This window comes from Sciurus carolinensis, chromosome 11 (genome assembly GCF_902686445.1).
Source record: "Sciurus carolinensis chromosome 11, mSciCar1.2, whole genome shotgun sequence".
In the NCBI taxonomy this organism is placed as follows: Eukaryota; Metazoa; Chordata; class Mammalia; order Rodentia; family Sciuridae; genus Sciurus; species Sciurus carolinensis.
In genome coordinates, this window is record NC_062223.1 from 88231198 (window position 1) to 88258451 (window position 27254).

At 36.3% G+C, this 27254-nt stretch overlaps 1 protein-coding gene across 1 annotated transcript in view; it reads left to right on the plus strand.

The window, feature by feature from the left end:
* Positions 1–27254, plus strand: part of Ccdc81 (coiled-coil domain containing 81) — a 44621-nt gene that overhangs the window by 5140 nt on the left and 12227 nt on the right. The window contains exons 2-10 of the mRNA XM_047518375.1: positions 2159–2220; positions 3564–3717; positions 7334–7590; positions 9914–9993; positions 11996–12114; positions 13513–13630; positions 23804–23897; positions 24311–24457; positions 25119–25223. Coding sequence (XP_047374331.1) covers positions 2159–2220; positions 3564–3717; positions 7334–7590; positions 9914–9993; positions 11996–12114; positions 13513–13630; positions 23804–23897; positions 24311–24457; positions 25119–25223 — 1136 coding nt within the window. The remainder of the gene's footprint in view (positions 1–2158; positions 2221–3563; positions 3718–7333; positions 7591–9913; positions 9994–11995; positions 12115–13512; positions 13631–23803; positions 23898–24310; positions 24458–25118; positions 25224–27254) is intronic.

The following is a 27254-nucleotide window of genomic DNA, read 5'->3' on the forward strand; positions in this document are numbered from 1 at the left end:
AAAATGAAGGTTGAATTGAATACAGAAGGTATATGTAAGAAATAGTTTTCTATAGTAGTGATTTTTGGTATTTCAGTGATTAAAACAAATAAGAAATTCAACTCAGCTTTTCTTAAAATATAAAAGTAGCGATATATTATTTAATTTGCTTTTTTAGATTGAATTGCGATTCTTTTCATTTTGAGATTTAGTATTGTCCTCTCTGAAAATTTGGAGTGTAAGAACAAATCTCCATCTATGTGATTTACAGATCTATCTCAATTGAATTACAGGGGTCAAAAACTTCTTAAGGGGAGTGATACACGTGTTTTCTTTTCTTGTTCAGTGAAAAATAACAAATTTCAGTTAAATCGATTAACTCTGCTTTTGTATAACTTTTCCAATTATATTTTATGGAGTAAAATATTATGGATGGACTTAAATATATCCTACAAATGAAAAACTTAAGCTTAGTTAAGTCTTTTCATTGAGGTTTGGTTGCAAACTATACAGTTTCTCTTGGCCCTAATTAAATCATTTCTTTTGTTGTTAGCTTCCTGAAATCTGAGCTGCAAGTCATGTCTAGATGAAAGACTTTTTATCTAAACTTTAAATTTTGACTTAATAACTTGGAAAATTCTCTAAGTAAATCTGGATATTGAAATTTTTATTAGTGAATTAATGACATTTTTAGACAGAATGAAAATTTCAACCCAGTATTACAGTTGAGACTGATTGAAAGACTTTAGTCCTTAGCAGCCAGCAGTAGAATTCTTTGGCTATAGGTGCAGGCAGGAGTGTGGGAAGCACCTGGTTATAGAAACTACACTCCCATGATTTAGAAGAAGGGTAGAATCTCCACCCCTGTGCTCGCTGTGGTATACAGCCCTGGTTTCATTGGTGGGTGATTGTTTCCAACATCCAACTTATTCCCAGGAGAGAATAACTATTACTTCTCATTCAATAAATCTGCCTCTTTCCTAGCATAATAATAAAACTGTTTATTACCTTGATTTGTTAGGATTAAAAGATTGCAATCTCCCTGCTTTAATTAGTGGTTTAAACCTGTATGGAAAAAAATGATACCAATCAATCAAGCAGTTGTCAAAGTAGGGAAAGAATTGGATTTTTGTCACCAACTTCATCTATGTTCCGAAGTGGCATTCTGGTGAATGCCACCTTTCTTGATCTTCTACTTTGAGAATTAAAACATAGTACTCTTGATATGTGAAGAGTTCCTCATCAGAAAGTATCTTTAATAAGCACAAGACTATATTTGAAATGGATATATCAACAGACATAATTTTCCATGTTTTAAAACATACCCAGAGCATATATCACACATTAACATTATAATTACTGGTACTTACCAATTTTCTACCATAGCTTTTTTTAAAACCACAAGACAAAAATATAAACATAGAAGGCTTCTTTCTGATCGTAATTGATAGTGAAAAATCTATCCATTAGTTTAAAGACAAGACCTTTGGGCCATTTCCCAAGGTCTGTTTTTAAAAAATATTAGTTCAGACATAATAGTATTTTGTTTCCAGAACATAGCAGACTAGAAGCAGTGAATTAGGACTGGGCAGGGAGTCTACAGAACACTAGCGGTAGATAAAAGTGACAGCTGGCAATTTAACAGTGAAAAATGAGAATGAAAAGCAGACTGGAGATTTTAACAAAAGTAGAAGTATAGACCCGGTTAGCACACAGATGACAGCCATTCCTGACTTAGTGGCCCTTGGCTTAATTCCCATGTTATAGAGTTGTACAAGAATAACTTTTCATATTAATTAGATAGCAGAATAGACATTTAATGAGCAATTGTTGAATGAGTCATTGAGAAAAAGCTAGGTCATGGTTGGTTAACATCATTTTTTAAGGTAAAGGGAAATGTGTGACTGAGTTTCCTTTATTCTAGAAAGGTTTTCATCAAAATCTATTATTACCATTATTATTATTATTATTAAAATCACACCTTTGGAACTTAAAGGGGTGAGGATGAGTGACCAGGCAAACTAACTTTGGAGAATGACTTTATTTTCTGTTAATTCTAAATTAATTAAGAATTACTGTCATTTGTTCTGCATTTCATATTTATACTTTTATTTGTTAGCATTAAGATCCTATCACATGGGTGCTCACATAAAGTATTTTGGTTTCCTTTGAATTTCAGAAGTCTCTACTATTTGGGAGAATGTTTCAGAGTTTGTGGAACGGCAGCTAACCTTGCACAAGGTAGGAATTATACTTTTAATGTAGGGATCCAAAGGCTCTTTCTTACGTAGTCTTGTATAATTTTGCTGGGAGTGGTGGAGTAGGCTTTAGAGCCACCCAGTTAACTTTCATTGCTGTCATTTTGTGATGTTCACACTTAGGGCTTGTGGATAGTAGGTTTAACAAATGTGGATTTTTTTCCCCCAGGCAATAAAATTTTAAGTCCTGCTCTTCTAGTGATACAGTGTATAATGCTGATTAGCCAGGGTTTGTGTAAAACTAGGCCTGTTCTGTTTATGACCTGATAGTTCCCACACAACTGTGGAAGGATATAATGTTTCTTGTCTTGCCTCCTTTCAGGGAATGGATTTTATTTGAAATACATGAAGACATTCAGGAACAAAACTTGCCAAAAATAAGAAACTTTGTCCAGGGTAGACTATTTCCTCCTGTCAACTTGGATTTGGAAGCCATGGAACTGGACAAAGGTTTTGGGAGGAGCTTGGAGGGAGCAAGGAGGCTGTGGAACTTTGTTACAGCCATTGGGCTGAATTGCCCTTCAAACTTATTTTGTTTGGTTTAAGAATTTGAATTACTTATCACTTAAAATTTGGAGAGTTTATATAAATTGTTGAACTCTCCCCTCCCTTTTCTCGAAAAATCAGTAGATCTAACAACTGCAGTCTTCTATTACTGTAGGTGACACATGGCTTGAGCCCACAATGGGGTGTTCCCTTCTGATGAGGCCTACACTCCATACCTCCACGAGTCTTGGCTGGCTACTTGTACTTTGCATTCTTTCATGCTTCCTGTAGGCATTTGAGTTTGTAATCCTAGATGTATATTTTCTCCCTGGAGACAGAAAACCCAGTTTGAGAGCCAAAAGCATCTGCTACTGTCAGCCAAGACCACTACATAGTAGCATATGCCTTGGATGCTGGGTTGTCTGCTTTTAAATGGGGGACAAAAATCTGAAAGAATGAGAAGCAGATATTCTCATACCCTCTTAAATGGAAAATGATTAAAATTTAAAAGTCATACCAATTTAGGACAAGAGTAATCTTACATATAGATTTTAAAAAACTATGTCTTCCATGCAAGTTTGCATAATCCTCACAGCCTTTTCATGATAGGAGATGAGAGCTCTGATGTCTGAAAAACATCGTGGATCAATATATTACATGTTAGACTAAATTTATTTAGTCATAAAATGCTACAGCTATAAGGGGTTGTAGGGACCATTTAATTTTTAAAGCCTAAGTTTAAATTCTCTTCATGCGTGTTGGATACAGTAGGATTATTTTTCTTTACTCCTTCAATGAATTATGTTTGTTGCTTCCCCCACCTTTCTTTTTTCCTTTCAGGGAGTTCATATTCCAGGATTTGGAACTTTCACTTTCACCAGACAAAAGCTTGAAATGGGAAACAAGTTTATTCTAATCCAGAGGCCTGTGTTTATCATGGCAGAGAAGTTATTGCAGACTCATGGACTCGTACAAAACAAAGTTTATTCTCCTGGTAAATCCTATTAGTATTTAAGGCTTTTCCAAAAGGTTACTGACCTGAGATAAAAATGAAAGAGCAAAGCTTGGCCAGTGCTGCTTTACTGGTTTCTGGTTTGAGCAACTCACATTTCACATGGTACCTTTGGTAGGGATGGGATGAGAATATAATAGAGTCTTTCTGCAGGGTGTTTTCCCCAGTAACTTAAGGGGCAGCTATGAGAATAGTGATGTGACGTGAAGGCATATTTATCTGAAAGCCATGTCACAGAGTTGTATAGACTCTTATTTGTATTTCAGATCCAAAGAAATTTCAAGTGGTTATAATGAAGAGAAATTTAATTAGGGTCTTCAGTTGGCAGAATTAGAATCAGTGTTAGCTGTGAAAAAGTTAAATAAATGTGTTTCTATCATATGTAACTTAAATTATTAAAATTTTAAAAGTTAGAAGTTGAATAATTCCATGGTTCATGCATAACTTCTGTACCCTTCCCAAACTCTCAAAACCAGCCTTCCTTCTTTCTTCTGCAAACATTTACTGAGGGCAAACTTGTTGCAGGTGCCTGAGCTATAATGGTAAACAAAACAGATAATTCCTGCCTCAGGACACTTATCCAGGCATGTGGGCTTCATGCCTTGATTGGTTAGCAAGCTTTGAGGCTTCCTTCTTGATTCCTGGCTGTGTTCTTTTTGACCTCCCTTATTATCTCCTCCTGCCTCAGACTCAGAGATGGATAAACAGATGTGTTTTATCCCCAGAGGCAGAGGTGAAAAGCTGGAATTTCCCTGAATATTAATTTTCAGAAAAATTTTCCATCAGGAAAATTACATATTGGAAAAACAAATACCAACACACTGTACTGTACTGTAGTGAATATATTCACAACAGTGGGTGTGATGAACTTTAAAATTACTTTTTGCCTAGAATTTATAACAGAAGAAATATATTTCATCAAAAACCTACCAAAGGAATTGAATATAAAGTCATTTTTTCTTTCTTTTTTTTGCAAAAAATGTGGTACCTTAGATTTAAAACTTATTTTCCATCTTTGATACTGTAATACAGTGAGAAAAAGTAGTTTAGATTTTTACTTAACTTTTTTAGAAGGTGAAGACATTTTGGAATGAATGAATGAACTGATGTTCAAAAGAACATTTCTGTCTACAGTTTAGCTTTGGAGTTAGGATTCCTTATCATTTATTTTTCAGATAACTAATCAAATTTATATACTGGTCTTTAATGATTAGTAAGATGTAGTTCTTGCTTTGAAGAGTTTAAGATGTTATCATAGCTAACAAGTATACTAGCAAATGATGTTGTATGATTAAGTGTTATAAAAGCAGCCCTGGACTAGAGATGTAGCTCAGTGGTTGAGTGCTTCCCCCGCATGAAAGAAGTCCTGGGTTCAATCCCCAGCACCAGAGCCAGGGAGCAGCACTGATCAGAATGGGATCAGGTGCTACGGGAACCCAGAGGAGAACATGCCCAGCTTTGCTTGGATAAGGGTGTTTTGGAAGATGACATGTGAGGAGCCTTAAAAGATGCCTGGGAATGGTGATGCGTGCCTGTAATCCCAGTGACTCAGGAGGTTGAGGCAGGGGGACCACAAGTTCAGGGCCAGACCCTGTCTCAAAATAAAAACCAAAAATGTCTAGGGATGTAGCTCAGTGGCCAAGTGCCCCTGTACTAAAAAAAAAAAGAAAAAAAAAAAAAAGAAAAAGAAAAAAGAAAAAAAAAGTGATAGTAGGACTTTGCCAGCAGAGAAGTGATGGGAAGATAGTCCAGGAGTGATAATATCTGGGAAAGAGTGAAGCCCATTAAGGAAGTAATGGGTATTTCTGTGTAGGAGCAGAGGGAGAGAAGTAAGATAAAAATGGCAGCTAGGGGTTAGTTGTGTGATAAGGACTTTAGAATTCATCCTGTAGGCACTGGGAACCTTTGAGAGTTTTTGAGCAGAGAATTTTCAGTATTGGTCCAGTTTTTAGTTTGGGAAGATAGCTCTTTTGATTATGGTAAAATAAGGTAAAAGCCTGAGTGGAGGCAGTGACATCAGGAGGGAAATGAGGGGTTCTATTCCTGAGACATTTCGGATGTAGAACTGACAGTCTGGTTAAGAGAAGTGGATAGCAAGAGGGGGAAAGGTATTTAGGAAGACGGGTTTCTTGGTTGGAGAGCAGATGAATGCTGATGCCATTAACCACCAGAGGAAATGAAAGGAGAATGGCAGGTGGTGGATAAAACAGTGAGTTTGCTTTCGGACATACTAGGTTTTGATTCTTGTAGGAATATTTAGGTAGAGGTGATTCCAGAGCTTAGGGGAAAGGTGAAGAGCAGAGATCAAGATTTGAATAAATTTACCTAGGAGAAGATGTAAAGTTAGAAGACACAGATAAGAACAAAATACTATAAAGTAAATATATACATTAACAAACAAAACCCCAAACCCTCAGTATTATAAGGAGTATAAGAGGAGGGAAGCCAGCAAAGGAGATCAAGGAGAAGGAAACTGGAGAAGCAAGATTGATGCCATAGATATAAGAAAAAAGAGAGTGTGGGCGTCAGGAGTTACAGAGAGGTCAGGAGAGAGACTTGCAGGTATCCCTTGACTTGTCCCTCACGAGAGACAGTGTCTTCAGGGAGATGAGTGCGCCGCAGGAGTGCAGAGAGGCAATGGGAGTGGGAGGGAGGATCCAGAGGCAGGAAATATGGCTTATGTTTAAAAACAGAAGTAAATGGAGGGAGATAGAATATAATTATTGTTAAATTGTGCAGGAGACACAATGTAGTCACTAGTATAGTGAAGCTTATGTCTTGCAGAGCTTTTAACCCTTGTCACTTGGCAATACTGGACATTTGAAGGGTCTTGCTTACAGAATGACCATTTAGAGTATTATTATCTTGTTTCTGTCCTGTTCTTCCATCAGTGGGCCTTGTTATTATCTCTCTGACTTTATTGTCTTGATTCTTTTGCTATTTACCCCTTTTCTTAACTGGTGGGTCTTGCATAGCTCCTGCATCTCTTCAGGTCAAATAGATCCTGTGCTTCCTTTCAAACTATAATCTTATTCCTTTGCAATGTCATTTTTGGGATCATTAGCGAAGAAAATCTTTCTGCAAATCATTCAGTCAGAGATTATCTATCTCCCAGTTACATATATAAGAACCAGTTTCATTTGTATGATAACTTCTAGTGAATCTATCTTTTCAAAACAAACTTTGTAGATATTATAATCATTTTAAACTGGCATGATAACTGAAGGAGGTTTGCAAATATTGTTGCAGCATGGCCTGAAAGATAAGGGGGCTGAAAACTTCAGAAAACTCTCTGATGAAGATGAGCAGTTATTGCTGTCTCCTAGAGAAAAAACAAAAACTTGTTTAGAATGCTGTTTAGAAAGCCAATTATTATTATTTTGAGGATAAAACATTGTACTTTTTGGGAAAATTGTGTTAACCTGTTGTGTTAGTTGTCTTCAGTAATATCACATTAGGTACAAATAAATGTTTTACATGGACAATTTTATTACTGGCACTAAGTAGAATCAGATAATTATTTGTGAATATCCATGGTATGTCTTTATTGTAATCTCCACTTCCTTTTCCCCACGTCAACTGTCTTTTTCTCCTCTAGGTGATATCCCAGTTGTTCCACTTAATTTTGTCATGATATCCCTGGAAGGTCCGTTTAACAGGGATACAGTGGAAGGATGTGTTAAGGAGACATTGCTTTTTTTATCACGATCCATTTCTATCAAAAAACATGTGGAGTTTACATTCAAAGGAATTGGGGTCCTCGTGATCAAAGATAGCAGAGTGAAGATGAGATTTTTTAAGGACTTCCTTTGTACCATGGATGGAAGTGGAACTTTGATGAAAGCCCTAGCAAATGTAAATTAATGTTTTTCTTCTAAGCCCTCTCCCAACAGTAGGTCTGAATCATATAGGTGTCACATCATTAAGAAAAACTTATGTTGATAAGTTTTAAGTGCAAGTTTCTCCAAGTTTATGGACGTGCCTGTTAATAGATTATTAACTCTCTTAGAAAAAGATGAGAAGGGCAAAGAAACTTTAGACTAAGTTTGAGTCAGTACAAAATAAGGAATATAAACAGCAATAGAAACTCATAATTCTGGATATTTTATAGCACCTTATCATTTAAAAAGTTCTTCTACATGTATTACTTCATTTGTCTCAAAACATTATAAAAGCAGCATTATAGCATGATCATCCTGATTTACAAGTAAGAAAAGTGGAAGACAGAGGTTATGTGGGAAATCTGAGGTCAGGGTGCTAGTGGTGGCTCTGGGATTTTAGCTCAAGACTTCCTCATCACCTAGTTTTTGCTACATATACTCTCTTATTTTAATGTCTATAACAAGATCTAATTCAAGTCCTAGGAATGTGTCTTTCGCTTTTAATTTGCCATACATAGAAGAAATTTTGCAATTGGCATCATCATTGTTAACAATTAAGTATCTGGCATGACCTTCATGCTAAGTTGGACATAGCAGTAAAAGTTTAAAGTCAATCAACAGAAATGAATGCTTAATGTGTCTTATGTACTTCCTTAGGAACTAACAAAGTTGACGTGACAAATTGAATTACCACAGAATCCCAGAGAGCAAAAGCCTGATTTTTAAATGAAAGTTTATGAAAATGTCTGAGTTTACTTATTTTTCCTTTCATGGAGCTCTGGTTTGGAGATTTGGGAGATGGGAATGTGCAAAACGAGCCTTTTGGTGTTTTCTGCACTACTTGGTTTCATACAGGATTGCTAAGAGGAATGCCAGCCTGGGTGTAGCAAGAAGAAACACACACACGAAAAAAAACCCTGTCATTTCCCCAAAAACATGAGGCAAGATTTACAAATCTATAAGCAAGACCAGAGTGGCTAGCTCATCTCTAACCTTGAGGGATTCTCCTGAACTTTAGAGCTTCACTGTATGTTTATAAGAGAGAAGATAAATTTTTACTTGGCTTGAATTCCAAAGCATGACTTTTTTTTTAAAGTTGGCAACAAACCTTTTATTTTATTTATTTATATGTGGTGCTGAGAATCAAACCCAGTGCCTCACGTGTGCTAGGCAATCGCTCTACCACTGAGCCACAACCCCAGCCCCTGAAGCATAACTTTTAAGGAACATTTTCTGAAAGAACTAGTCCTGAGAAGTTATTCTTTGAAAAAAGGGTTTGGAGGCCAAAGCAGACTGAGAACTGCTGATTTTATCAGTCATGCTCATGGGCACAGAGCAGTGAGGCCCAGAGCCCGTAAGCATGTTAAAGGAGCTGAGAAGTCTGTCTGTAAAGCAGCCAGTTTGACTGAAGTCATGTAATTAGGGAATTATAAGTTGTTCATTAATTCTATGAACGCTGCCTGTTTTATTTCCAAATGTCCTATAACTTAAACCTGAGTACTATCCTAGAATAGTCCTCTTGGGAGCTTTTGTACTTATTTCAGTGATGCTACTTTTTGATTATTTTTAAAACCTCTTTATGGGAATTCCCTTTGAAGTCTTTTACAGGCTGTAGCATTCATTCAAAAATGATAATTTTTGGAGCTAGGGATGCGGTGCAGTAGTAGAGCACTTGCCTGGCATTTGTGATGCCCTAGGTTTGATCCCCAGGACTGAAAAAAAAACTGATGATGAAATAATGTGGTTATTATACAGTGTAATAATTACAATTGCTGTTTGTTGGGTGCTTGTTGTACACTCACGTAGAGTTCCTCATGAAAGTCCTATGAATTAGACCCTTTTATTATCCCCACAAACCTCGTGTCCAAGGTCACATAGCAGTTAGCCCAGAGATTTGAACATGAGCCCACTTGACTACAAACCCTTTTCTAAACTGTCTAATTTTAGAGTTGTTTGGGTCAGGGGTGGAATTAGCTAGTTCAAAATTTCCTCCATAGATTCAGGAAGTCGACTTTTCCTTCAAAGATCTCTAAAAGAAACTGTCAGTTGTCAAAGCAATTTCCAAAGAGGAGATGGTTTGAGAAAAGGCAGCATCAGTGGAATTGCTGTGCAAATAACCAGGGTAACTTCTCTGAAAATGAAATTATTCCTCACTAGATATTTGAACTCTGGACTCCAAAACAGTAAACAAAACAACCATAGAGTATCATGGTAGCCTCACCTTGGAGATAGCCTGTAGTTTCTGATTTGCCTGTCCTGGGTCAGAGTCCAGGTATAATCTTCCCTCTGTTTTCCAGAGACCTGACACTGTGGACTCAGTGTTGTCCAGCAGAGAGGCCTTGAAGAGGCGGCCTGGCAGTGTCCTTGCGTTTCCAAGGTGAGTACTTTGCTTTGTGGGTTTCTCTAGGCACCAACTCTCTTTGCTCTTTTGTTGCTCTGACTGGGCAGCGTTTCTCAACCTATGTAGCTCATGCTTCTTTTAATGCACATATATATGTATACATTATAGAATAACATATAAAATTATTATTTTTGAATGAATGCTGTAGCCTACAAAAGGTTTTGAAGGGAATTGCCATAAAGAGGTTTTAAAAAAATAAAGAAGTAGCATACTGAAATATAAGTACAATGAATTCCCAAGAGGATCAGTAAAGAAGAGTTTCTTGCATACACTTTAGTAGTTAACAGTAGACCTTTAGAATATTTCTTTTATAAACTACTCTCAAATCCCTGGAAATTCTGAACCCACCAACCTTAGTCCCTACTGGGTTTCCCTCTTACCTGCTGGGTTTCCCTCTATTCCCCTACTTCCTCTGCCTTTGCTTTTCTCTTCCCTCAGTATAGCCCATCTCCTCTCTGAGCTCTTGTCCTTACTACTAAACAGGTTGAAAAGATATGGTAGAAAAGGGAACAGCTTTGGGCTGGGGATATAGCTCAGTTGGTAGAGTGCTTGCCTTACAAGCAAAGGTCCTGGGTTCAATCCCCAGCACTGCAAAAAAAAAAAAAAAAAAAAAAAAAAAAAAGGGAACAGCTTTACCCAAGGAGTATGGTGGGTGTTTTCAAAGTCTACTGCCAACAGTGTTTATAATAGTGATGATGGTAAGAATAATGATAGTAATAATAGTAGTTATATAGAGCACCTACTGGATGCCATTAAGCACTTTCTCAATATTATCGTATTTACTCTTCACTGCAACTGTTATAATTTCCTCCACTTTATAGAGATACAGAATTAATTTTAGTTAAAAATTCTTTAAACAGCTGAAGCAACATGGTGTACACTATTCAGAACACTAGAATGGGAGTCAGGAGGCTTCAGTTTTATTTCCAGTGTGGCTATCACCCGTTCATTGTGTGCCCTTAATTATCTTCTTAATCTTAATTGCTATGACATTAACTACTGTGCATTTCAGGTGAAAAATAACAGCCAGCTTTCCAGAGTTAGTGTTTTCTCATATGTTTTTAGTCCGTGATATCCTCTTGATTTGTTGTTTTGGAACAACCCCCTCCTGGAAGAGCCATGTGACACATACCTCTTAAGAACTAAGATGATGGCCAGAATAAGCCTTTAGTCAGTCCAACCCCCTCATCCTGTAGGTGAAATAGCCACACAACAAATGAAGGGCCATGCTAGAAATAAAAATGGAAATAAGTACATAAATTCAAAATCATTTTATTTTGATTGATTTGGAAGGCAAATCTGGCTTTGCCATATTTTGGCTTAAGCACTTCAGGAGGGAAATAATTGCAGTGGGTGAAAAAACAGAGATGGAGGCACTTATCAATTTGAGAGTCTAGAAGTGGACATGAAGACTCAAATACTCAAAATGCTGTGTTGGTATTTACATATGTGAAGTTTGGCCCCCAGATTTACTTAGAGTACCACCATAGCCCCAATTCTAGCCCAGTGCTCCATACTTGAGACCAAAGCACCTATGACTACACACAAACTGAACACTACCTTCCCTTCCAGTGGGCCTTTTTAGGTCCTTCGCTTAGGGCACACTGTCTACCTGCTGTGATTTCTTGCCTTCAAGTTATCCAACAACCACCTTTCACTGTATCACCCTTATAATATCTAGTTATAGAACCAAAAAGAACATAGACAAATTCAAACTGAAACCCAAACCAAAAACTTAACCTGAGGCCTTCAAAGAAATTTCTTTATACACAAGCTGCTTTCGAGTCCACAGTATAGTGGGGCCAGGTCTTCGTTGGCTGTCAGAATTAGCCTCAGAGAGAGTGGGTCCATGATATGTATTCGGCAAATCAAAACACTCCCTTGAAGGAGGAAGAGGGCTCTTTTCAGAATCAGCAAGCTGGCTGTGGTTGAGAGTCCAGGTCCAGTGTAGTGGACAAACATCTTGACTTGTTCCTAGGATTGAACTGAAAGAGACAGAGAACAAACCACCTATGGAGACCATTGCAGAAGAAGGTAGAGAGAATAGACAAAGGAAGAGTAAGTTGAAAGACCAGTCAGACAAAGAAGATGTCAGAGGTAGGTCAGTGGTTTCTGGGTATAATCTGTCACTCTGTACTGCTCATGTGCCCAGCCACATTGCTTAGCAACTCACATGCCCAAAGTAAATCAGTAAATCCATGAATAATCACTGTATTCTTTTCTCTAACAAACCTCTATTCCTGGAATCCTGTATTTCAACTTAACCACTTTATGTGTCTTAGATCCCATGATTCTCAGGCTCCTAGACTGTCATCTCTATATCTCTGTAGGCATAAAAACTCAGATGGCTGCAGGGCCCAGGTAGGTAACAAATGCATGAACTGGGCTCTATAGAAGAAGACAGGGAAACACATTAGCTTAAATAACACTTTTTATAGAAAAAAAGAGTGGCAGTTTTACCACTTTAATGTCAGAAGAAGGTAGTTGGATTTTTCTGTCTGTGTATGCATTTAATCTGTTGTAATAAGTTGTTTTGGTTGAAGCATTTGAAGACAATCTGAGAACTTGAAAACATTTTGAAAGGTTCCTAGAACCCATGCCCTGAGAACTGTTCCTTTAATAAATTGTTGCTTTGTAAAAATGTGGTACAAGTGCTATCAAATCTGATTTTTTTCAAGAAAAGCAAACATCCTGACTTTGATATGAAATTGCTGAATGTTGACAACTAATTGCTATTGAAGCAAAAAAGTCTGATTGGGTTCAACAAAACATATCAATGGGTAAACATTGGCTTGTGGATGTCAGTTTTCAATGTGTGGCTTACTATTTACATGATTCTGTTTTCCTACTACTCCCCTCTGTTCCCTACACAGATTTCTTTGGGCAGAATTGCCTGTGTATGTTCTCCTAGTATGCCTTGTTGTTCCCCAGATGTATCCTCCTCTTCACTCTTTTTTTTCAACCTGAAATGCCCTTCCTTTTCTTGAGCTCATTTTAGTCCTTCTCAACTTTTAGCACCCTTTTCACAGTGACATCTCACTTCCTATATAAAAACATCTCTTATCACGGATTCTGAAGTGGCTTCTCTCTTCTCTGAACATATCAGAACCTTAAACATTGCACTGTTTGTTTGGGATTTAGACATCTGGTATACTTGTCCTAAGTTGCTATTTACACAATGATGTAGAGTGCTTAGTGCTGTCACTATGTAATAAAGTCTCTGCAAGAAGGAGCTCTCACTTTCTTTGTTTTTATCTTACTTTTCTCTAAAGTTGTTCGCTATTGAGATATTTAAGAGTAAAGACTCACCTCTTTATATTCTCTAAATGCCTAGCAGTACTTTTTGCATATATGCAGTAAAAGCATTTTTAAAAAATACCACAACAGGGCAAGGGACAATCATTTAAAAATAAGAGAGTAGATGTCTTATTGTGAAAATTTATCTTGGTAAAAAGTTGAAAGAAAACTCACTTCTGTTTGCTTTTTATTCTACAGAAACCTCGGCACCCAAGAAAACTCTAGATAGACAAATTACCTTCCCGACCAAATCAACAAGCTTGCCAGACCAGTTTGAGCACAGTGGGAATGGTGGGAAGAATGTAATCCCTAAAAGGTAATGCATTGACATTTTTGTTTGTTTTTGGTACTGGGAATGGAAACCAGGGGCACTTAACCACTGAACCACATCCCCAGTCCTCCCCCACCTTCCTTAAAATTTTTGAGACCGTAAGTTGCTTACGGCCTTCCTAATTTGCTGAGCCTGGCTTTGAACTTGCAATCCTCCTGCCTCTGCCTGCTGGGATTACAGGCATGTACCTCTACACCTAGCAACATTCTTTTTCTGTTGTGTTTAAGGAGATATAATTTCAAGGTCATTCCTTCCTTCCTTCCTTCCTTCCTTTCTTTTCTTTTCTTTCACTGAGGATCCAACCCAGTGCTCACACATGCAAGGCAGGCGCTCTACCACTGAGTCACAACCCCAGCCCCTTGAGGTGTTTCTTGATGCAGGGAATTTTAATAACTGCTCATTTATTCCTTTATCCACTATTAATGAGAACATTCTGTATGTTAGGTGATGAGGATAATAGAGATGATCAAGGGTCACAATCTAGTGGGAAAGCCAGACATACCTGGAGTAATAGATTACGGTTCAGTGGGGAAAATGCTGTGTCAGAGGCAGGAACGTAGCAGTATAGAGGAGGGGACATCTGGCTTTCCTCATGGATGAAGGGAGCTACTTCCCAGCTCTACAATAAACTTCCCTTGCTGCTTTCTGAATGCTCTGATGTGACAGTTTCTTATTTACATCAAATGTAAAGTAAGTTTGCTAAAGACCTTTAATTCTCAATACCCATTCTTGGAATGAATGAATATATTACAATTTATCATGGCTTTGTCTTCTTCCTATGGTGTTATGAGAAAAGATGTCTATTTTATCCTTTTCTCTTCAAGTAGAATCAGATCAGTCAAGCACCTATGTACCTTGCATTGTTATCACTTTTCATTAATGTTATAATTTATCAGCTATTATGAATGCAATTTTTATGTAAGTCGTGGGTTCCTAAAGTTGCAATCAAATGCTATGCATTTTAAAAAATAATTTCAGTGTTATGAAAGATAATTGAGAATTAAATGTCTAGTACTTTGAAATTAGTTCAATCCAACAAACAGAGCACCACTGTGTGCTAGGTACTATTCTAGGCACTGAAGGTTCACGCCAAAAGACATACAAACCCTCTTTCATAAAACTTATAGTTTTGTAGGAAGACTGACATGTGATGAAGACTACAGAAGTAAGTTTGGAGTAATTATTAGGAGTTGTTAGTCAAAGTTTCCTGTAGAAGTTAACCAAAAAATATTTTGTGAGAATTACTAAAATAATGCATGTTTATCACAGAAATTTTGAGATGAGAAAAGCAAGATTTATACACACACACACACACACACACACACACAGAGATCATTTATAACCCCACTACATTGAGGAAACTTTTTGTTAACATTTTAGTATATATCCTTCATTTCAATGCATATGCAATATACAAATGTATATATATGCATATATATATACGTATATATAGAGTTTGGGACATTTATATATATATTTGCACTTGAATAAAATTGAGATCATATTATATGAACTTTGTTATACTTAGTAGTAAGTGGTAAAGACTTCTCAATGGCTTTATATATTTCAAAACATTAACAAATGATTGTTTATCATCCTAATGAAAGATTAAACCTTTTGTGTAGCCCATCTTCTGCTGGATATTAGATATATTTCTAGTTTTTAAAATATCATAAATAATGTGGCAATTATAATTATACATCACTCCTTGCACACATCTGAATATTTCATAGGACAGAAACTTTAAAGTTAAGTTTCAGGGAGAAGGGCAAGCCCATTTTTCATGCCTTTGACACACACTGCTGCCATTCTCAGGAAATTTGTACCAAATTGTCCTCTGAGCAGCAGTAATCAGACTGTCTTTTCTACAGCTTACACTGAACCTTGTATTTTAAGAGAGATTTCTACCATAGTAGGTAAAATGAAGTATTTCCATTATTTTAATTTATATTCTTGACTTCCAGTAGTTTTGTATTTATTTTTAAGTGTCTTCTAACCACTTATAGTTCTTCTTTTGCAATTTTCTTGTGTCCTTTTTCTAATGGAAAGTTTATTTTGCTTTCTTAGAAAGAAAGTTTTATTTCTTATAAAGAGAATGTCATAGACCATAGGTACAAATAGTTTTCTGATATATCTTTTAAATATTTTCCCAATCCTTTTTTTCCCTTAAGTTTATTTCTGGGTTATTTAGAGCACAGACATTTAAAACATTTCCTGTCCAGTTAACCAACCTGCCAACACTGTATTTTAATTTTGTAAAAACATTTTTTTAGAAGAGTACATAATTTAGAGGAATAGAATATAAACTTGCAAGGGGAAAGACCTAATAAAGTGGAAAGATTTGGCACAATTTAGGAGATTTAAGGCACTAGTTCAGAACATATATATTCAACAAAAGATCTTAAGGCTTCAGAGAGCCTTGAGAGTCATCTCAAAGGAGTAGTTGAGGGCATACAGATTGGCTCTGAAATCTATTCTTTCCCTTCCACTGGAGCATTTTTTTTTCTGTTTTATATATTGAGATCTAAAATTTGTTCAAAATAAGTGTGTGGGGAAGACTTTCACTGTTTGACAATTGAATACAAGTCGTCTGGGGCAAGATAATAAAGGCCTGAAACTAAAATTGATGGAAAGATTTGACTGTTTAGGAGGTAGAATCAGAAGGAGTTGGTGCTTAATGAAGGGGATTTAAGAAGGAGTTAAAGATAACCTCAGATTTGGCTTAGGTAAGTGGGGGAAGGGGTGGCAACATTATTCAAAATGGTGACTACTATAGGAAGTGCAAATTTGGCTAGTGGTGTGAAGGACACAGTAGTGGTTACTGAGTTTATGAAATTTTCACTCCAATTTAGAAGAGTTAAAAAAATACATATACAAATGAATCCTCATATTGCCTCCTCCTGCCAATTGCATTTGAGTGGTTATTAAAATCAAAGCATGATCGACAGTCAGACCCCCGCTCTCCAATTTTGATGCTTAAGAGAGGAAGTTATTTAAAAACAAAGGGTTCTGCTTCAAGCAGTATGGTAATCTAAATTTCCCAAAACAGGTGCAACTAGGACCAACATATAGCCCACCAAATAATGATAAAATTTATGCAACTTCATGTTTTTGGAAATAAAGTTGTATGGGAGTACAGTCATGCTCATTTCTTTGCATGTTGTTTTTGACTGCTCATTGTGCCAGGAACCACATAGTCCTGAAAAGCCTAAGATGTTTCCTTATTGGCCCTTTGCAGAAAAGGTGCCAACTTCTGCTCTAAAGGATCCCATTCTCAATCCAAAATTCTATAAAGTTTGTCAGATTAAGTTGGACCAAACATGAGGTCACCTTCTAAAATTACAAGGTCTAGGTAGAAACGAACCTTGTGATGAGATCCATCAGAAATAGAACATGGAAGAAGTGATCACACAAAGATTTGAAAATTATGGAATGAGTAGTATAAAAGAAGGTGTTATAATGTTTAAAGAATAGAATGGAAAGCATGAGCAAGGAATGAGGAATTATTAAAAAAAATGGTCAGAATCTTCAGAGCGTTTGAACTTGGAGATAGTGAGGGATTGTAGACCCATACTGTAATTAAATGCATTGCTTATTTAGAAGAGATTTATTTATTTATTTATTTTAAATTTCCAAATGAATAGAGGCCTATTTACTTATTTACTTTTGCTACTTTTTGTCTTATGCTGTGGTTCATTAATGGCAGGAGGACCACAAGTTTGAGGTCAGCCTGGGAAATTAGCAAGACACTGTCTTAAAATAAAAAACAAAAAGGGTTGGGGATGTGGTTCAGTAGAAGAGTACCCCTGGATTCAATCCCCAGTGCCAAACACACACACACACACACACACACACACACACACACACAAAAGGTTATTTGGAACATTGTAATTTGTCAAGTTTTCCTTTGCGGCTTCTTTGACTACTTGTAATCATTCCATGTATTCTTGAAGAGACTGCACTATTCTTTGGATGCAAATTTCATATATTTAGATACAGGTTAAACTTTGTTAAACAAGTTGTTAAAAATTGTTCACTATGATGGTGTTTTTTCACTAATTATATTGGTTTTTGAAAGAAATACACTAAATTCTGCTCATGACTAAGACTGTTATATTTTTTGTTATTATTATAATATTTTCTTCTTTGTCTCTTCTAATACCCTTTTTATGCCATTCTTTTTCATCTTCGTGTATGTGTGTTTTACTGTTTTATGTGTTTCTCTTTATGTAAACAACATAAATTTGGATTTTTAAAACTCAATACGGACTTGAATTTTCAGTTCTATACTGATATACTTGGACCCATTGTCATCATCTTATTCTGTTTTTAATTTACCACACATCTAGCTTTATTATTCTTCTTTTCCTATTTTCTGTTGGACTGATCACATTTCCTTAGCATGCTTTGAATTTTCTCCAAACTTCACCCTTCCAAACCTGTATTTTTCTTGTCTAGAACTTTTATTCCAATTTGCTTTCAAGTATGTAACTTTAAAAACTATTTTATGGCCAATGTGCATTTAGAAATGCCACACGTTTTATCAGTTTCTTTGCTTACCGTTGTTTATCCCTGCCCTTTCCCCAGGGTTCACATTTCTTCTTATTAAGGTGTATCCTGTAATGGCTCTTTTGGCAAGGGTCTCTGTCTTTTTAATACATTTAGTCTTCATATTGCTTTAAAAAAGTTCTTGGTGTGTTGTCACTCTTGAATGCTGTTTGGTAGTTATTTTCCCTCTGCACTTTAATGATATAGCTCCATTTTCTTCTGGCAGTTGTCCTAATGAGAAGTCTACGTCAGTCTGGTTGTCATTCTCTGTTGTAGCTTTTCAGAATCTTCTTTAATGATGATCTGCATTTTTACTCTCTGTAGGAGTCACAACTTTCTGGAAAATTCTTAGCCATTATCTTCTAGTAGAGCATTCTTCACCATTTCCTTTCTTTCCTAACTCAGCACTCCTATTAAATGTATATTTGAGCTTCTGAGTCTGTTCTTAATTTCTCAATTTATTTAAAAAATATTTTCTTTGATCTCTGTACTGTTTTTTAGGTGATATTCTCAGTTGTATTTTCAAACGAAGTAGTATAGAATTAGTCTAGTTATTCCCTTTATTAAATTAAAAATACCATTTTTTATACATCACATATTTAACACCTTAATGATTATTATAAATAATTTATATTAATTTTATACATAAAATTATTTTTATACATCATATATTTTACCTATTCAAATGTATAATATTTAAGTATAATAAATGAAAATGTATAATATGTTATTTTTTATACATCATGTTTTATTACTACATATTGTGTATTATTTTGAAATATTGTTTTTTTGTTAGTGTAAGTGCATAATATGACTTTTACAAGTCATTACTATTCCAATTACATTTTGTACAGAGAGAATAAAAAATTACTGTAATGTTTCTTTGACAATGTTGGAAAATGCTTACATATATATTACTTGAAACAATAATACACTCTACTTCAAATAATATATACACATATCTTCAATTTAATTTGGATATTTACAAAGTGTTTATTACATGCAACTTTTGGAAAGGTGCAAAATTTCATAAGATTTAGACCTCTAGAATTTACAGATGTGGTAAGAGGAAAGAATAAAAAAGAATTTATATAAAATATTTCCTTTAAATACTTTCTGCCGTTGTATATACTAATTAGAACAAATAAAAAAATTTAACTTAAAAATATTACCTTTATATCACCGAATATTTTATTTTAGTGAAATTAATATAAAATAGAATGTTTTCTCTATTTTTAAATTTGTTCTAATTAATTATACATGACAGTAGAATGCATTTTGACACATCATACAAAAATGGAGGATAACTTCTCATTCTTCTGGTTGTACATGATGTAGGATCACACCAGATGTGTAGTCATATATGCACATAGGGTATTAATGTTCAATTCATTCTACTGTTCTTTCTATACCCATACCTCCTCCCCTCCTTTACTCCCCTCTGCCTAATCCAGAGTACCTCTATTCTTACCTAGCCTCCATCCCTATTGTGAATTAGCATTCGCATATCAGAGAAAACATTCTGCCTTTGGTTTTTTGGGATTGGCTTATTTCCGTTAGCATGATATTCTCCAGTTCCATCCATTTACCAGCAAATGCCATAATTTCATTCTTCTTTAAAGCTGAGTAACATTACATTGTGTAAATAAACCACATTTTCTTTATCCATTCATCTGTTGAAGGACACATAGGTTGGTTCCATAGTTTATCTATTGTGAATTGAGCTGCTATAAACATTGATGTGGCTGAGTCACTATAGTATGCTGATTTTAAGTCCTTTGGGCATAAACCGAGGAGTGGGATAGCTGGGCCAAATGGTGGCTCCATTCCAAGTTTTCTAAGGAATCTCCATACTGCTTTCCAGAGTGGCTGTACCAATTTGTAATCACACTAGAATGTATGAGTGTACCTTTTCCCCCACATCCTCGCCAACACCTGTTGTTACTTGTATTCTTTTTTTTTTTTTTTTATTGGAACTATTTTTCTTATTGAGAATTTTTTCAGGTCCAGAATTTTTTCTAAATCTACAATGAAACAACCACAGGATTGGGAACATTGTTTCTGAGATAGACCCATTTACTGATGAGAAAGTTCATTTCCAACTGCAGAAATTTACGAGTCCCAGCCTTTTCAGTTTAACATTATACCTACCACCTAGAAAAATAAATCCAAGTACCCATCTGGGTTGAAGGAAAAGAGGTACTTACGACTTTACAAAAAAAATGGAACAATGTAATATAAAATTCCCAAAAAGTCAAATGGTGCTACATAAGACATTTTTGTTTTTTTCTGAGGAAAAAGGAGTTATAAGGAAACTTCTCATTTTTTTTCCTTCTATTTCTCTATGTCCAAAGTTGAAGGCAGGTCATACTATAGGGTCCATCACACCTTCTTAACTAAAAAACTACTTGTGCTACTTTTCTTCCAACTTTGGCCACAATGAAAATTAACTCTACTCTGCTATTTGATTCCACAAAACAGGATGAATAAAACTGTAACACAGCAGCCTCTCATCTTAGGTGAACAGGGTCCCATCATGGACTCAAACTGGATTGTTTGCTTTTACCATTCTTTCAACTAAATGTAAGCATGCAGTCACAGAATTAGCTGCTACACCATCTGGTCCTTCTGAAGAAGAATGAAAAAATTTAAAAATAGCAAATGTTCCAAGACCTTTGAAAAAGTCAACAACAGCTTCTTTCTCCAGGAGAAAAATCCCTCCTTTCATCCAAATATGTGGATTTACACATGTAAAAATATGTATTTGTACAGACTCTATTTAGGTATATCAGATATGAAATCAATCAATCTTGATATCTTGTCTTTATGCTTCTTTACCACATCAAAGGGTTAGCTGCAAAACTGGATCCTTGTTTCTGTACAGTAGATCTATGTCACAAGATGAACCAAGATTTAGAGATGTATGCAACTTTTTAACATCTCTTTCTTTTCAAATTACAACAAATATTTGGAATTTACTGCTGCAGTCTCAAATGTGCTTAGCATAATAGTGGCCGAAACTGGAAGACATTTTTTTTAAAACCCTGAAGTTATCCACACTTGCCATTTATTAGTCTTCTTGTTTGGAGCAAAAGGCAAAGAATTCACAAATACCACGACCTAAGCACCTGTTTCAAATTACACATCAGCCTTCAGCTTGCAAAATAATTTTTTGACAATTAAGCAAGTTGCAGAAGACCCATATCACTTGCTTTTTTCTTCCTGGAGAAGTCAACAGGATATCTGCACCCTAAGGTCTTCTTTCTGTGTTGAATATGAAAGGTGGAACAAAAGAAAAGCAGTCTTTTCTCTTCCAAACCATGGAGGTAATGTGTAGAAAGGTATCCATATTTGAGTAGGGAAAGTGGCTGGATAAAAGAAGCAGGACTACCCGCTCTAGAAGACAACATGGAAATACCCGCCACATCCTGAGTTCAGAATTTTGTAGAGATGAATAAAAAAGCACCTAAATGTCAGGAAAGTATTCATCCTGTGTGATAAGGATTCTCACAAGGTCCAGCAGACGCAATCGGTTTCCCAGGGGCCTGCCAGCCCCCTGCCAGGAGGCCAAACGACCAGATGGCCAGATGGCCGAGGCTCTCCTCACTCCGCCAACTTGGCTTCTCACGTCTGCCAACCCTGTGACAGGCAGCTCCCACAAGCCCCCGCTACTTGTATTCTTGATAATGGCCATTGTAATTGAAGTGAGATGAAATCTTAGAGTAGTTTTGATTTGCATTTCTCTAATTGCTAGAGATGTTGAACATTTTTTCATGTATTTGTTGCTTGATTGTATTTCTTCCTCTGTGAAGTATCTGTTCAGTTCTTTAGCCCATTTATTGATTGGGTTATTTGTTGTTTTGGTTTAAAGTTTTTTGAGTTCTTTATATATCCTGGAGATTAGTGTTCTATCCAAGGTGCTTGTGGTAAAGATTTTCTCCCACTCTGTAGGGTCGTTCTTCACGTTGTTGGTTGTTTCCTTTGCTGAAAAGAAGGTTTTTAGTTTGAATCCAACCCAGTTATTGATTCTTGATGCTTTAGGAGTCTTGTTAAGGAAGTCAGTTCTTAAGCAGACATGTTGAAGATTTGGGTTGACTTTTTCTTCTGTTAGGCAAAGCTTCTCTGTTCTAGTGCCTCATTTGATTTTCTTTTTATTATTGGCCTACTCTTTGCTGTTTCTCCATTATTTCTGTGAATTTTGAATATACTTGTTGAAAATTCTTATTTGTCATCGTCGCTTCATTGTCTTTATTTCTTTGGGCGTAACTTACCTCATTTGTTGGGTCTACTGACAGAGGTACTATCTGGGCTCTGGAGGACTTCAAATGCTTGACGGTATTGCTTTGAGAATTCCTATATGTGCCTTGCTATTATGTGGTTGTCATGACACTCAGGATCTATAGTTACAAACCCTGGGTAAATACTTGTTTTAATATTTAAAGCCCTTGCCCTGGGTCACCTGGCCACGCTAGACACCATATCCTTGTCTGATGTGGGTTTAGTTCTTGGTTTCTGGGGAGGTTCTGAGTCCATGGGAAGTCAACAGAGTGAAACTGTGTTTCTGGCCCTTGATCAGGAGAGTGTGTCAGAAAATGCTCCTTGCCAGTGGCATGGAAAGGAAGGAAAGGCACTGTATTCAGTCAGAAATTTAGTCAACTCCACCTTCAATGCATCCAAAATGCGTCTACTTATCACTTCTTCTGCTACCACCCTGGTCCAAGTCACTTTCTCTTGTTTTATTGGAACAGTCTCCTAATGGTTCTCCCACTTCTGCTATTGCTTCCATTCAGTTTATTCTCAACAATGCAGCCAAAGAAATCCTGTGTAAATTAGGTGATCTCATCTACTTCCTCAAACACTCCATGAATTCCCTTTCTGACTCAGGCTAACAGGTCAGTGTTCTTATTGACCTTCAACCTCCTACTTGGACTCTGACTTCTCTACTACTTCTGGCCCTTAACTCATCTCCCTTCAGCCACACTGAAACAGGCAAACTCCCACCTCCAGGACTTTTTACTCATTTGCTTTCTTTTGAAATGAGTTTTGAATTTGATATCTACCTTGTTTCTCTCTCACTTCCTGCAGGTATTTATTCAGATGTAACCTTGAAGAGAACTTCCCTGGTTATTCAATTTATGATTTAACACTTCATTTCTCCAGCATTACATGGCATTTGTCGTCCTGGAACACACAACAGAGTTCACTTATTTATCCTGCTGACTGAGTATCCAATCAAGATGTTAATTCCACAAGGAACAGAGATTTTGTGTGTGCGTGTGTGTGTTGTTTTGTTTTTCACTGTCTTTCCTATCTCAATACATTTTTGTGGAATGAATACATTTTATCCCTATTTGACAGAATTGGTAACTGAGACTTGGCAAGATTGCACGGCTTGTCCAATACAAATCATCTTGTAAGTGCAAAAGCGGGGATTCAAATTCAACTTTATCTGACAAAAAGTACAGGTTCTTAACCATGATCATACAGATATTCTAGAGAAAACCACCGAAGTACTTTTCTTTGTCTTATGTTTATACTTGCCTCTAAAGTTATTATTGCTCTGGAGGCCAGACTACATTGAGCATTAATTAATGTTGCATTATTTTCTAGCTCACCATCTTCAGGTGGTCTGAAAAATGACAATGAAACAAAGCCCAGAACATACCTAACCCCTGATTGCCAGGATCATAAAAAGGCAGGACAGGTATAGTGCCTTCAAACCAAGCCCTGAATCTCCCTCTGACTTCTGTTTCTCAAAGACAGTTCCAAGACTCTCTCTCTTTCCTAATTATAATATATGGGTGTGGCCCAAGTACTCAGGACCCAAACCTGGACTGTGCTAAATCTATCACAGTCTACTAGTTAACAGAAATAGGATTTGGAAATCTTTTCTACTTTCCAGTTTCTATAAACACTTCTGATTAAGTGAGAGTTCAGTAAATCCTTTTGATTATTTGTGGGTCGGCTCTGCAAACCTCATTTTGCTAATTATCACTAATATATTCTTTTATAAAGTATGTTTCTTGACACACCCAGCCTTTGGAGAGCTTGTGAAGGGATGGTGAAGGTAAAAAGTAAAATGCAAAAATTAATTTGTCCTAAAATTTGGGATTGTAGGAAATGTGCTATGTATGTTTGCAACGAGCAAAACAGAATTCCCCATTGTACCTCAGCGAGGAGAGAAGGAGAGGAGAAATACAAGATAAGCAATTCATACAGCAACACCAAATAATGAAAGATCAGGAGGCTTTCTTCCAATACCAGGTAGTCCAACACCTCAGTGAAAATGGTTTTAATTGGGACAGTAGAACATGGTTATCAAACTCCACTTAAAATATTCCATCATTTTCCTGTTCTCTAACATCTAATTATTTATATACTGCTGGACTAAAACTTAGACTGTGTCCAAGATTTCAATTATGATAAATAAGACTGGGATGAATATCCATGTAGTTGAATGTTTGCATGTATCATTAATTTATTGTGCCCAAGGACTGAATTTTAAAGGTGAAATTGCTAGATTTTATTGCTTTATTTTTGATTTATGATAAAATATATATCTGGTCAAAACTTTTACCTTTAAAATTCATGGTCTATCTCAAGCAACAGGACAGAATGGCACCTTTATATTTGCTCTATCCAGATTTCTGTGGTCTTCTATAATTGATCCTGTTGCCCTCTCCTGATTTGTGATGAAGTCTTCCATTCCCTCTTAAGAGCCATGTAGTGATGCTGCCTAAAGTCCAAGAATAGGAAATAAAAACCTCCCTAACCCACTTTTCAAAATCTGTGAAGACATCAGAAAATATCATTGCCTCCAAGTAGTTTTCTTTCTTGGTTGGATTAAATTAATGTCATAATGTCAAAAATTTTAAAGGCTCTATTTCAATTTGTGATTGAAATGTAAAAAAATGTTTTATGATAGATGAAAAATCTGGCTGCTAGAGAACAGAATCAGAAAAATGCTGCCTATAATCTTGGAGTTGCTGAAGCTATAAGAAGTCACAAGAATGAGAAACCTGAATTTTATGTAAGAGTCCTTTTGAAATTTCTGTTGCTAACAGCAGCTACCCCAACTGTCTTCAGATTCACTCCCTGTATTGCAAGTTGTGCCTTTTTAAAAAATTTGTTTGTTCTATTTAATTATACATGACAACAGAATGGCAGAATGCATTTTGATTCATAGTACACAGATAGGGTACAACTTTTCATTTCTCTGATTGTACACAGTGTAGTCACACCATTCATGTAATCATGCATGTATATAGGGTAATGATGTTTGTCTCAGTCCACTATCTTTCCTTCCCCTTGCCCCCTCCCCTTCCCTCATTTCCCTCTACACAATCCAATATTCCTCCATTCTCCCCTCCCTTTTGCCCCTCCCATTATGTATCAGCATCCACTTATCAGAGAGAACATTTGGCCTTTGATTCTTTGGTATTGGCTAATTTCAGTTAGCATGATATTCTCCAACTCCATCCATTTACCTGCAAATGCCATAATTTTATTCTTCTTTATTGCTGAGTAATATTCCATTGTATATTTACCACAGTTTCTTTATCCATTCATCTATTGAAGGGCATCTAGGTTAGTTCCACAATCTAGTTATTGTGAATTGAGTTGCTATGAACATTGATGTGGCTATGTCACTGTAGTATGCTGATTTTTAAGTCCTTTGGGTATAAACTAAGAAATGGGACAGCTGGGTCAAATGGTGGATCCATTCCAAGTTTTCTGAGGAATCTCCATACTACTTTGCAGAATGGCTGCACTAATTTGCAATCCCACCAGCCATGAATAAGCATACCTTTTCCCCTATATCCTCACCAACACCTGTTGTTGCTTGTATTCTTGATAATAGCCATTGTAATTGGAGTAAGATGAAATCTTAGGGTAGTTTTGATTTGCATTTCTCTAATTACTAGAGATATTGAACATTTTTTTCATATATCTGTTGGTCACTTGTATATCTTCCTCTGTGAAGTTTCTGTTCAGTTCCTTAGCCCATTTATTGATTGGGTTCTTTGTATTTTTGGTGTAAAGTTTTTTGAGTTCTTTATAGATTCTGGAGATTAGTGCTCTATCTGATGTGTATGTGGTAAAGATTTTCTCCCACTCTGTAGGCTCTCTTTTCACATTATTGATTGTTTCCTTTGCTGAGAAAAAACTTTTTAGTTTGAATCCATCCCATTTATTGATTCTTGCTTTTATTTCTTGCTCTCTGGGAGTCTTGCTAAGGAAGTCTGATCCTAAGCCAACATGATGAAGATTTGGGCCTACTTTTTCTTCTATTTGGTGCAGGGTCTCTGGCCTAATTCCTTGGTCCTTGATCCATTTTGAGTTGAGTTTTATGCCGGGTGAGAGATAGGGGTTTAATTTCACTTTACTGCATATGGATTTCCAGTTTTGCCAGCACCATTTTTGGAAGAGGCTCTCTTTTCTCCATTGTATGTTTTCTTTGTCTAGTATGAGGTAACCGGACTGTGCCTTTTAAAATATTTTTCCATGCTGGGGAATGAACTCAGAGCCTCCCCACAAGCTGGGCAAGTATTCTACTACTGAGCCACACCTTCAGACCTGTTGTGCCATTTTTTTTTTTTTTTTTAAGTGACAGAGTTGAAAAGTGGGCTGCATAGACTTGAAGATTTCTTCTTGGGTGAGTACTGCCCAGTGTGTCTCCACATCATTCACAGTCACAGTCCTACTAGTAACTGCAGTTCTTGTTAATTATAGCCATTCTCACCAGGACCTGGGATAGGTGGTGGGAGAGTACACTGAAGTCCAGCTCTAGAAGCTAAAGAGAGAACCAGCAGTATCAGCATCACCAGAAGATTGTTGGAAATGCAAAATCTAGGACCCTATACCAGACTTCCAGAATGAGGATCTATATTAGAATATTTGTATGTACATTAAAGTTTGAGAAGCCAACTTCAGATGAAGGAAGCCATCTGCTTCATTGTTAATTTGTTTTAATCATTATGTGCCTACTTTCATCTCTGCCTTTCTCTTTTTATAACACTATCTAGGCAGTGTGACACTCTGCACATAATCTAATCAAATA